Source organism: Martes martes (genome assembly GCF_963455335.1).
Source record: "Martes martes genome assembly, chromosome: 9".
Classification (NCBI taxonomy): domain Eukaryota; kingdom Metazoa; phylum Chordata; class Mammalia; order Carnivora; family Mustelidae; genus Martes; species Martes martes.
The window spans coordinates 121229557-121242369 of NC_137896.1; the positions used below are offsets into that span (position 1 = coordinate 121229557).

A 12813-nucleotide genomic window follows, 5' to 3' on the forward strand; every position below is an offset into this window, starting at 1 on the left:
AAAACCTAACAGCTCCACCTTTTAGAGAAAGAGCAGGCTGAATTTTTTTTCACTTTTAATGTGGACTGGATTAGTTTTTCATATAGTTAATGGAATTCTTACAAATGCCCATCACTTTAGCTTTTTATATACAGCTTTTAACGGTAAACTAGTAACAGATTTCTTCTCCAGTTACCCTGCAAGTATAAATTATGAAAATAGAAATTAGTAGGGGAAATACGAATGGAGAGATGATTCTAATGATTTGGTTTTGAAGGCAAAATATATTTTGAACCAAGTGACAAAATAACTTGAATTTGGGAAATGATTTCAGAAATCTTTCGTAGATTTATTCTTAGATAAGAAAAAAAGTAATATTTATAACAATATTTGTCAATTTCCTGTGAATACCTGGATGTCTTTACAGAGACTCAGTAAGGATTGAAGTTGAAAGGATGAAAAATTTGTAAACACATATATGGGGAATTAAAGGTTCCTGGGCCCATTGTTACTGGAAGTACTCATAAAGCTCATGACGGTTTCCGGCATCTGGAGATAAATGTAGTCTTCTTTTTTTTTTTTTAATTTTTAAAATTATATATAATGTATTATTTGTTTCAGAGGTACAGGTGTATGATTCATCAGTCTTACACAATTCACAGCACTCGCCATAGCACATACCCTCCCCAATGTCTGAGATGAATATAGTCTTTAAACTTCTGTAGGTCTTCCTTTTTGCATCACTGACATTTTCAGTGGTTGTTGCTGCTGCCTTGATAGCAGAGGGCTTAACTTTTTTCCATATTTTCTTTTCTTTTAAATATTTTGTTTGTTTATTTGAGGGAGAGCAGAGGGAAGAGCAGAGGGAAAGGCACAGGCAGACTCCATGTTGAGCATAGAGCCCAACATGGGGCTCGATCTCAGGACCCTGAGATATAACCTGAGCCAAAATCAAGAGTTGGACACTTAACTGACTGAGACACCCAGGCACCCCACTTTTTACATATTTTCGAATAACAGCTGTGTGTAACCAGTTTATCTTGCTTGGTGAACCATTTATAGCACAGGAGGCTAACAGTTATCTAACCAAATTGTCTATAAACTTTGTAGGGTTTCTGTCTACTACTATACTTTCTGTGGGTGATTCCTTCTCTGAAAGGAGAGGCAGTAGATAGTTATTTGTGGGACACCTGTAACGGTTCTGTCTTGATACAGTGGATCATGTGTTCATTTTCCTCCATGGTTTAGGAGCTTTGGGGTGATTTTGCTGTCCAAGCACTCATTTTCTTGGTGGAAATCTGGGGCTGTGGCCCTCAATTTTCTAGGTAGCCTGATAATGTAGTTTGTCATTCCCTACATATTATATGCTTGGACCCTGGCTGTTAGGAATTAGGAATAGCTGTAAAGTAGAATCTAGGGTAATAGAAAAAAATTAAAGCTGGGTAAACTTACACTCAATTAAAAAATTTTTTTTCATCCTTCAGAGTTCAGCACTGACTTCATATTCATTCTCCTTGTAGGTTGTGAGTATTAGTCAGCTTGGATTTCAAGAGCTAAATAGTGGGACGCCTGGGTGGCTCAGTGGATTAAGCCTCTACCTTCAGCTCAGGTCGTGGTCTCAGGGTCCTGGGGTCGAGCCCCATATCGGGCTCTCTGCTCAGTGGGGAGCCTGCTTCCCCCTCTCTCTCTGCCTGCCTTTCTGCCTACTTGTGATCTCTCTCTCTGTCAAATAAATAAATAAAATCTTTAAAAAAGAGAAAAAAAAGAACTAAGTAGTTCTTGTGTGTTAAACCAGTATGGGTTTGCTTTCTTTTGGGCCTTAATATAGTGAACATTTGTAAAACAAGTGTTGCACTCCAAGTTCTATATACCTGTTTTCCTTCTCTCTAAAATAGTTCGAGTTCGAAGAAAATCAAGGCGGCGATCACAGTGGGGTAAAGGAATTATTAAGAAAAGGAAAGTCAATAATTTAAAAAAAGATGAAGAGGACACTAAATTTGCAGACTACGAGAACCATACAGAGGACAGGAAGTTGCTAGAGAATGGAGAGTTTGAGGTAAGCACTGACTGCCATGAAGAAAATGGCGAAGAGACCGGAGACCTCTCTATGACCAATGATGAATCATCATGTGACATCATGGACATGGACCAGGGGCAGAGGCTTAACAATGGAGCAGGCACGAAGGAGAACTTTGCATCTACTGAAGAGGAAAGTTCCAATGAGTCTCTGCTCGTCAACAGCAGCGGTTCTCTAAATCCAGAACAGACATCTAGGAAAGAGCCTTTCCTTAAAGGAAGCTGTCTAAATGGTGAGGCCTCCACTGACAGTTTTGAAGGAATACCAGTTCTGGAGTGTCAGAATGGCAAAGCTGAAGTAGTCTCTTTCTGTGGTAGTGGTGACAAATGTAGTTCTGAACAAAAGATTGTCCCAGAGGACCAGTCAAAAGAAAAACCAGAAACTTCGAATGAACATCATGGAGATGATCCTGAGAAACTAGACGCCCTGGAATGTAGCAGTAATGAGAAGTTAGAACCCAGCCCTGAAGTGGAGGTTAAAGATGCAGAACTGGATAAAGAAGGTAGAGCGAATATTTTTTTAAAAAATTGAAGTTTTAAATTCCAGAGTTAACTAATGGCGTATTTTGTTTGGTCCCCAGTAGCACTAGTTGATAAGCAGTTATACCCCTCTGAGAGTCTGTTAAACTTTCATCTTTTTCCCTAGGAAAGTGTGCATATTCATGCCTAGTAAATTTTGGTGGGAATTTCAGTGTGTTATGGTCTAGAATGCATCGATTTCCTGGCTGCTTACTCTTGCCTCCCACCTGATTATCCCTCTCCGAATGGATTTATGGATAAAGGCTGAGTAAGCCCACAGGTGTTAAGAAGATGGAATTCTAATAAGAATGATTGGGGTGGGGTAGGCTTGGCTGAGAAGAGTTGGATACTAGATACTGTATGGTATCCTATGCTCATGTATACTCAAATTACCACTCCTGTTTGTTATTTTCATGTGGCTTTGAGCTGGTAACTTAGGCTCTCCAATCTTTTTTTTCATCTTCTAAATTAAACTTCAGAGTGGTGTCACTGTAGGGATTAAATAAGTCATGTATATTAATCGCCTCTTTTTGTGCCTGGCACATACCGAGCTGTATTCATTCCAGGCATTCACTGTTAGTTGAATCTAAGGGATGCTGAGTCTAAGAGGCTCCATTGTTTTGTAAAGCCGGTGGTATAGGAAGCAGTAGAACCTGTGCTGTCAGATCTGCCTTGTTCTTGCAGACTCAGAGCACCCTGCTAGCTCCCGCCTTCCTATGGCTATGTGATTCCTTTAAGCAGCAGCAGAACAGCGGGCCTGGGAATTTCTAGCCCTGCTTTGTTTATCATTCTTTAGCCCATAGTGGGATGGGGTAAATTACAATCTAGCTTTAGCTTGGGATCAGGGCTATGTGGGAATAGTTTTTTGCTCCAACTTTTTTTTTTTTAATTTATTTATTTGAGAGAGATTGAGAGAGAGCATGAGAAAGGGGAGGCAGAGGGAGAAGCAGACTCCCTGCCGAGCAGGGATCCCGATGTGTGGGACTCAATCCCAGGATTCCAGGATCACAACCTGAGCCAAAAGCAGCACCCAACCAACTGAACCACCCAGGCGCCCTTTGCTCCAAGTTTTTGAGCCCTCTAGCAGAAGTAGGAAGTAGAAAGATAATTATTCAAAGTCTTAGAATTCTCTTGATGGATAAAGAAGATGTGTGTGTACTGGCCTTTTTTTTTTTTTTTAAAGATTTCATTTATTTGACAGAGGGAGTGCATAAGCAGGGGAATGGGAAAGGGAAAAGCAGGCTCCAAGGCTCCAAGCCAGATGCCAAGGCTCTATCCCAGAACCCTGGGATTATGACCTGAGCTGAAGGCAGACACTTAACCAACTGAGGCACCCAGGTGCCCGTGTTCTTAAATGCTACCTGTTGAGAATTTTTCTTTCTCTTTAATATTTAATAATAGAAGGTAGTTTTAAGGGCAGTATTTATTCTGATATTTATTTATTTATTTGTGTTTATCATATAGACAGAATTTAAAACATGTTTTAAAGCTAGGGTTGAGTAACAGAGTAGGGAGAAAGGGAGAGATCTTCCTGATGAAGCACTTTGGGTATGAGGTGAGGAGTCCTTTTTAATGTTCTTTCACTATTAGATATTTAGTATGCTTGCAAAAAAGGTGTAAAGTAATATTATGTTCAATTGGTTATCTAAAAACTTTATAAAGATATTTGTTGTATAAAAGCTTTACCTGAAATTTTCACTTCTGCCAGGGCAGGGTTACCTAATGCAAGTTTTCAGTCTCCTGGATGTCCATGAACTTGGTAATGTGATACGGAAGGTCTTAACAAAACTCTTAGCATATGTTAATTGAACTGTAAATAAAGACTTTCACTCTAGAAGCTGTCTGGAATATAAAATATCTCTGCTACATGGAGATACATGTTTCCCAAGGCAATATTTTGGTTCTTTACTGTTTATCTGTATAGCAAGCATTGATTGGAGGGAAATGTTTAAAGGCATGGGAGTAAGAGAACTAACACAGGAGGGAAGTGGAAGGTTCTTCGTAGTGTTTATGAAATGGGACAGGTCCTCTATAAGGTTCTGAAACAGGGATGCCTGGGTGGTTCAGTTGGTTAAGCGTCTGCCTTCAGCTCAGGTCATGATCTCAAGGCCCTGTGATCTAGTCCCATATCTGGCTCCCCGCTGAGCAGGGAGCCTGCTTCTCCCTCTGCTTGTGTGCCTGTTCTCTCTCTGACAAATAAATAAATCTTAAAAAAAAAACACCAAAGTTCTAACAGTTTGAGTTTGTCTTTGCGTTCCTTCCCCCTTGGCTTTTTCTTAGAGTATGCCTACCTAGGGGATCACAAGGCTTATAGCGTGTCTACCCTCTCTATCCCTCAGAGTACCTGGTGCTGTCAAATTATGCTCAGCCACCTCCAAATTTGTTTTTTTTTTGTTTGTTTGTTTGTTTTTTTCAGTGTAGCTGGTCTCAGTATGATGTTAGGAGGAAAATAATTAGATTATGTGTAATTCACTCTGAGGTAGGAGAGACCTATTACTTTTAAATGGGCTTATTTTTTTATGAAAAAAAAAAAAAAAGTTAGAAACCAGATAAATTTCTAATAGAAATCTGGACAGGGGGCGCCTGGGTGGCTCACTGGGTTAAAGCCTCTGCCTTTGGCTCAGGTCATGATCCCAGGGTCCTGGGATCAAGCCCCATATCAGGCTCTCTGCTCAGCCGGGAGCCTGCTTCCTCCTCTCTCTCTGCCTGCCTCTCTTCCTGCTTGTGATCTCTGTCTGTCAAATTAAAAAAAAAAAAAAAAAATCTGGACAGTGTAAAAGAAAAAATAAATTTCAGTTAGTGTTGAAGTTTTTTTTTGTTTTGTTTTGTTTTTAACTTGCAACAGAAATAGACTTGTAGACAGGTCAGCCTCACTTGGTGTGAGTGTCTGCTTTTCTAGGTTGCTTCCCCTCTTCCAATTCTGAAAGCTCTAAATTTTAAAATGATGGCTATCGTAAAAAGAGTAAAGATGATTTACAGGTTAGTGCTTAGAGGTGATGATTGCTTTTCTCTTCCTTTAAGTGGATATGTTTATTAGATGATACTCTAACATAACTTGGCTTTCATAGTTGTGGTTTAATTTTCTTCAATTTGGGTTACTTATTTTAAAAAAATTATCATTTACAGGGACGCCTGGGTGGCTCAGTTGGTTAAGCCACTGCCTTCAGCTCAGGTCATGATCTCAGGGTCCTGGGATCGAGTCCCACATCGGGCTCCTTGCTCGGCAGGGAGCCTGCTTCTCTTGCTGCCTCTGCCTGCCTCTCTGCCTGCTTTGTGTGTTCTCTCTCTCTCGTAAATAAATAAAATCTTTATAAAAAAAATATCATTTACAGAATATACCCTTATTCCAAAAAGTTTTGTGGTGGGTAGAAAAATTTATAGTTGCTTAAGCTTGATTTTTCTTAACTTTTACTTGCTGCAGTGCATTTTTTTTTTTTTTTTTAAATTGTAGGTGCTTCTAAAGTAAAGAAATACCGTAAGTTAATTTTAGATCAGGCAAAAACAACAAGCCTGGAACTGGTTCCAGAAGAGCCGTCTGAGCCTGTGCCGCCTCTTATAGTTGATCATGAGAGATTGAAGGTAAGCTTTGCTATTCCCAGTCAGTCTTAAATGAATGGAAAGAGATTTATTATGTTTGTAGGCAGTTGAGTAAAACTAGTTTTGATAATCTCTTGCTTTACCTAGGAATACAAGTGCTTTAGGGCTTCTAGTAAAAAAAGAAGTATGTGTGTTTTGAGGGGTTTAGAGAATGGTTTTGGGAATAAACTAAGCCTTAGAATCTTCTAAATTGTCACTGTTATACCATAGCCTATGGTGTGTATTCGCGAGCCTTTTGAATACATCTGTTTCAGTGTGAAAATGAAACCAAACTTCATTTTATTCTTTTCTTCTAATTTTTCTTAGAAATTGCTTGATTTATTGGTAGATAAAAGCAACAATCTTGCAGTTGATCAACTTGAGAGATTATATTCTCTTCTTAGTCAATGCATCTATCGTCATCGTAAAGATTATGACAAATCACAACTTATAGAGGTAAGTGCTCAGTTCATCCTTAGAATAAACAAATATGTGCTTTTACTTGTCCCAAAGGAAAAAAGAGGAAAACATTTTTTTTAGTGTATATCTTTCACCAAGTAGCTGAAGAATGTTTTGAAGATTTAAGGTTAGAAGATTTGTTAAGAATTACAGTCTGAAGAGTAAATCCTTTCTGTATCATTTTGTCTCAAGACAGAAGTAATCTGGGATTTTTTGTTTATCAAAACAGCACTTCGTGGTTCTGGGTTGGCAGATACCTAGAACAGCGTGTCACAATTCTCTTGTCCCTTCCTGTTAGTGACATCACTGAGCATATCACTTTGGCCTACTGAATGTGGGGATGGCCTCACAGTCCTTACCACTGCTACCTAGGCAACCACTGCTGATTAAGGGAGTGGCCTGAGCAGTGAGAGCTGTTTGCCACCCCATTAATGATTAGAAAAGAACTTAAAAGTCATCTTACTCATCAGATCTACTCTTATGAGATGGCCACATGAAGGAGTGGTTGTCCTTTTGCTTAGACACTTTAGATGTGAACCGTTCCCTTTCTTTTTTTTAAAGATCTTATTTATTTGAGAGAGAGGGAGTGAATGTGTGAATGGGTAGAGAGGAAGAGGGGGAGAATCTCTGGCAGACTCTGAGGTGAGTGCAGAGCCCAGCAAAGGGCTTGATCTCACAACCCTGAGATCGTGAGCTGAGCTGAAACCAAGAGTTGGATGCTTAACTGACTGAGCCACCCAGGTGCCCTGAACTGTTCCCTTTCTAGAGAACTCTGGGATAAATATCAGTTTATACCTGTTTATATAATTTACATCATTAAGCCACACTTCTGCTTTTTGAGGTCATCTGGGCAAATGTAGACCCACTAAATGGCTAAGTGACTGAGTTAGACTCCCTGTTCATTTGCCAGTTTGTTTATGTGGTGGACTGATTATTAAATACTTACTGATTGCCTGTAGTTCCAGATACTGTGCTAAATGTTTGGGCTGTAAAGTCCCTGCTCTCAAGGAGCATTTCTAGTATATTAAAGGTTTATAGGTAGAGGATATGATTATTTTTCATGTTCAATAAGGAATATTGGACTTGAATCAGAGGGAGAGAACATTTAAAAGTTATTTTCTAATCACATTTTTAGGAGTTACATTTTTATGAATCTACACTGTCATTATATAATATATAGAAATAATAAGAAAGCACAAATGAGAACATAAAAACACATCATCCACATCCCACCGTCTAGAGGAAACTAGTCAGTGTTAATCTTATGGGATATCGTCTATCCTTTAAAAATGTCTAGATGTGTATAACATATGTATAAGTATGTGAATACCTACTTAAAAATTGGGACCAGATTGTGTATTCTGTTTTATAATCTGACTTTTTTCCTTATTCAGTAACAATATGATGAAACATTTTTATTGGTCTAATATGAGAACTTTTTGATCAGATGATAATCTAGCCTGTTGTACAGAGATGTAGAATATAATTTCAGCTGTTTAAAGGGGAAAAGAAAAACCAAATGTCTTAGATGTGTTGGACACTTGGCCATCTGAATGAAATATGTAGGGTAGAGATCTTGACCTTTTTTTTTTTTTTTTTAAATTCCTGAACTTGTTTATCTGCATGAATTGACATTTGATTAGCTTGAATGGATTGAATACTCTTCAGCAGTGAAACATTTTTCCGTAGGGGACTTGGAACCCTGTAATCTAGGGTCCTTTTTTAGGGAGGGAGGGGATCTGTAGCAGAATCACCAGTGAGTGGCATTTCTTGTGGTGATGGCAGTGACTGTTTCTGCCCCCCTCCCCCTTTTTGATTTCAGCTCTGATTAGAGTGAATAGCAGTGGGAACAGGTGCCTTCTACTACTTCTGGTACAAGTTTTACTATACTGAATACATTTATTTTGCTTTGAGAGAACATGAGTAAAGGATGGGCTCAGACTCTGGAGTGAGGCTACCTATACTTAAATTCTGATTTTGTTGTTTATTAGCTGACAAATTATTTATATATATAAATTTCTTGGTACAATATCAGGCATAATAAGTACTCATTGAGTGTTACTAGCATCATCTTCATTAGTCTAAGTATCAAATAGGAGGCATTTGGAAGCATCTAGGGCAGATAGTCTTATAGGGTAGCTATGGTATTATAATCAGAAAACACTTAAAGCTTAACCTGTATCTAAAATTCTTTCTCAAAAAAAGTTAAAGTGAATTTTCCCATAATAATTTTGTCTTTTCTATATTAGATAACATGCACTTTTTTTCCCCTTGTAGGAGATGGAAAGAACAGTTCATATGTTTGAGACATTCCTATGAACTTTTCAAGATGAGTGGTTTATCCTCTCCCATCTGCTCCTGACAGAGCAGTCTTCTGAGCCATTCAATTTCAAATTGCACCAATTATGTGCGGAGCCTTGGTGTAAAGTGCTCTCTCACTCATTCTTTCTCTCTGTTGAATTTGGTGCTATTGTCTCAGGTACCTGAAACCAACCAGCCTACAAGAACCAAACAGAACTTCAGAAACATGTTGTATTTTCCACAAATAAAAAATACAACCCCACAGATTGGAGATTTTGGTGCTACAGAAACTGCTCTCACTTCTGCTCCTCTTTTCGTGCACTCTCTTTTGGAGACTTCTCTCTTAGGGAGCAGACCAGCAAACAGGAGGAAACTGGATGGGGCAGTTCTAACTGTGTTGAATTGTTTAAACAGTGGGCAACCTGTTTTGTTTCCTTTTTTTGTTTTGTTTTGTTTTTCTTTCTCCTTTCTACTCCTTTTAGCACATTTGTTTTTATTTGTTCCTCTGGGTAATGGACTGAAACCTGTTTTAGAGTTGGCGATGGTATATTCTGGTGGGAAACTGAAGAAACTGGATGAAATTAGATTAGGCTCTTTAGAACTGCCTTTAATGTGCCTTTTAATTCATTTGAGAAAGATAAGGCTAAACAAAGGAATGGGCTTGTTTGTAGCAAATGAATTAGAATGTGTTTTTGGTCACAACCTTGAAAATAAGTTTTGATACTCTGTGTCATTAAGAGGCAACCAGTGTTTTGGTATAAAATGCTTATCTTGTTTTCCAAACTCAAATCAAGACATTAAGCCACATGATATATTAAAATGGTAAGTTTTCCTGTATGGTCTGTTTCTGTTTAAGAAACACATGATAAAACAACAACAACAACAAATAATACGCAGTCCACCAAAAAACTTACAAACTTTACAGTATTGCTGACAATGATGACCAGAAATTAGATAGATGGCGACGTTCTTTTCCTCTCTCAGTGGCAATTTAATAGTTATTCGTGTTTGAGTTCCCAGAGAAGAATGATTTCATGTATAGTAAATTGTTAACTGTTTTGTTTTAAAGCCAGGACTTGCCAATGGACAGAAAAGAGGAATTTGTCAGAAGCTCCATAAAATTCATTTTCTTTATGCATAGTTGCAGGTGAGCTTTGGTATGGTTCTTGAATAACAGTATTAATGTTTAAATCCCTTACCATAAGCTTACCTTCACAATTGTTCATTTTGATTGGAACCCATTTTGAATCTTGTTGAGTGATTTCTGTGAATTGTACTTACCTAAAATTAATTATGGGTTACTAGTTTTACAAAAACTTTCTACAAATTTGGAGACACAGTCTAGGCAGTTGCAAAGAGGCAAAGGGAGTGCAGTGACATTTTTTATCAGATGATTTTTAAACAAAAAAAGTAGGAAATTTTGACAAGTTGGCTTGATATCTTCATTCATTATAGCCGTTAGCTGCAGGTGTGTCTTTCCAATATATGCAACACATGTAGTTTGGGTTTTAATTAGAGCAAATGGTCTTGGACTACTGCAGAGATACTGAGCTACCTCAGCTTTTTGTATTTTAGTTACCAATAGTGTTTACAGAGTCCTGTAATCACTTTGCCACCGTTTACATGCTGAAGCTAAGGTACTTGTCTCCTTGTCCCTGGCTGTTTGTAGTGTGTTTGTCGCCAGCGCAGAGCACACACTTTGGCCGTAGGCTACTGCAGTAATCTTAAGTGCTTCTTTGCATTGACATTTTGCGCCTTCTAATTATAGCTTAATTTTTTTAAAATGCCACTTTTTTTCTTTATACCTAGTCTATGAAGTTTTCATAATATTCAGTTAGTCATAATTCAAGATGCTACCCATGTAGACACACTGTATTTTTAAGGTGGGCAAGTGCGATTAACGATGAACCATTTTAAAGGGGAGGTTATTTGAAACCTCTAATTTGATTATTGGGAGGATTTTCATGCTTTCTTTAGTATTTATTACCATCATACCAGTTCAGACTATTTTACTGTCTAATACATTAGCATTTTGTATTTTGATGGAAATTGTTACAGAATTTAAAGATTTGATGAAATAAGATGTAGCAGATTTTTTGTAGCAAGTTTCTGCTAAAAGGGTTTTTTGCAAGTCTCAGGTTCTTGCTGCACTATTTTTTTTTAAATATTTATTCCAGTTACTCTAATTCAGAAGCATTCTGTTCAAGTAACAGCAGCACTTGTGAAAGGAAAAAAAATGCACATGTTCTTAGTAGGTTACTAAATTTGTACCAGTTAATTAAGATTTTAGCCATCAGTGGGTTTGACAAGGGAAATTTATTTATGTTCAGCATTAAAATGCTTCCAAAAGATCAAGTTTTTTTATTTTAACCTTTATATAGATGGAGAAATAGGAGGCAACCTCAGTATGATAGGAACTGCCACTTTGAACAGTTTAGGTCTTAAAGAGAAAGCCAATCTAATGCCAAGGGGAGAAAAATTTGCTGAAATTGTATCAACTCCTCCACTCCCCTTCCCCTGCCCCCACACACAAAAAAACAAAACACATACCAGTTGTGCTTACTTTACAGATATCTGGTGGTTCTATAGTTTAAAGCAGCTTGTGAAATTATCCAAGTGGACTCAGTTTTGTTTACCTTTCTGTAAGTTCTTAATTTTTGCTGTATAGCATTGGCAAAAATATGTACAAATTGACCTCTGTTCTTATTTCCTATTGTGAGCATTATAAATGATAGCTCCTGTGTAAAACTTTGCTCTCAGATCAGTAAAATATGTATCACAGCACAGCCCAACAATAGTTAATGCTCAGCTGTGGGGACCATGGGAGCTTTTTGAAGATGGAACCGCACTAGGGTTGAAACTGATGGCTGTGGAGTTAATTGTGTTTTGAGCTTGAATCTCACCTGTGATTAATTTTGTTTTGTTTTGTTTTATGTCCTTTCATGACTTGATTTTTCTCATATGCCAATGTATTTGTAGGTTTACTGGATTTTATTTTTAGGGAGTGGGGTGGTAATATCTTCCCATTTTTTGATTAAGTTGGTTCAGCTATGGTGCTATTCAGTAGGTATCTTTGGTGTCAGGTCCCGTAGCTGAATGCCATTGTTATTATAATTATAATTTGTAATCACATTGTAAGCTTGAATTTGGACTTGTACCTGCATCTTTTGTATTTTGTACATTCAGTTATTTAGATTTTGGGAGTCCTTTTTGGTTTCAGTCATGTATGTCTACTTTGTAGATTAAGTAGACTTCATCAACTATGGTCTGTTTTGGGTTTATAGTTTAATTTAGAATTGTGTTAAATTGATGTTTTGCATTTGACTTCATTTTACATTAGTTTGAAGTAAATTATTTAATTTTTGAATTCTGGAATTTTGAACATTTACTGTAATTTGTAATATAACTGCTGTGAAATACTTGAATAAAGATGACAAGAAAAACCTGTCTTCCTTTAGCCTGATGATGATTGCTGTTGGCTGCAAATGCAGCACCACTGCTGTAGCTGAACTCTTCTGCTGTGCGGTTCAGGCATGATGATGTTTATTTATCTAGCTGTGTTCGAGGGACGAGGCAATCATAGGGTCCCCCTACTGCTCTGCCATCTTAACTCCCCTGGTCGGCATGTTGATGTTCGTTAAGCACCCACCAAAAGCTCGTTATAGCATTCTTTTAGATTTTAGTAGCCCTCAGTATTTTTTAGCTAAAAGTTTTTCAACATGTTGAGGAAATGTGGTTTTAATTTCAGTGGAAGACTGTCTAAAATGTGTTCTATAAAAGCAAATAGATTACTTCTGATACTTGTTTTTCTATTTGGAAGACTGCTACAGTAACAGTCAGATACTTTGGTTAACTTACTTTATTTAGAGTTTTTCTCTTTGATCAGGTAGTTACCAGCATACT

At 37.6% G+C, this 12813-nt stretch overlaps 1 protein-coding gene across 2 annotated transcripts in view; it reads left to right on the forward strand.

The window, feature by feature from the left end:
* ATAD2B (ATPase family AAA domain containing 2B) overlaps nucleotides 1–12358 on the forward strand; it is a 152135-nt gene extending 139777 nt beyond the window's left edge. For both annotated transcript variants that reach the window (XM_080814879.1, XM_080814880.1), the window contains exons 25-28: nucleotides 1875–2558; nucleotides 6026–6153; nucleotides 6478–6606; nucleotides 8887–12358. In XM_080814879.1, the coding sequence (XP_080671005.1) occupies nucleotides 1875–2558; nucleotides 6026–6153; nucleotides 6478–6606; nucleotides 8887–8928 (983 nt within the window). In that variant the 3' untranslated portion in view covers nucleotides 8929–12358. The remainder of the gene's footprint in view (nucleotides 1–1874; nucleotides 2559–6025; nucleotides 6154–6477; nucleotides 6607–8886) is intronic.
* Nucleotides 12359–12813: the final 455 nt, after the last annotated feature.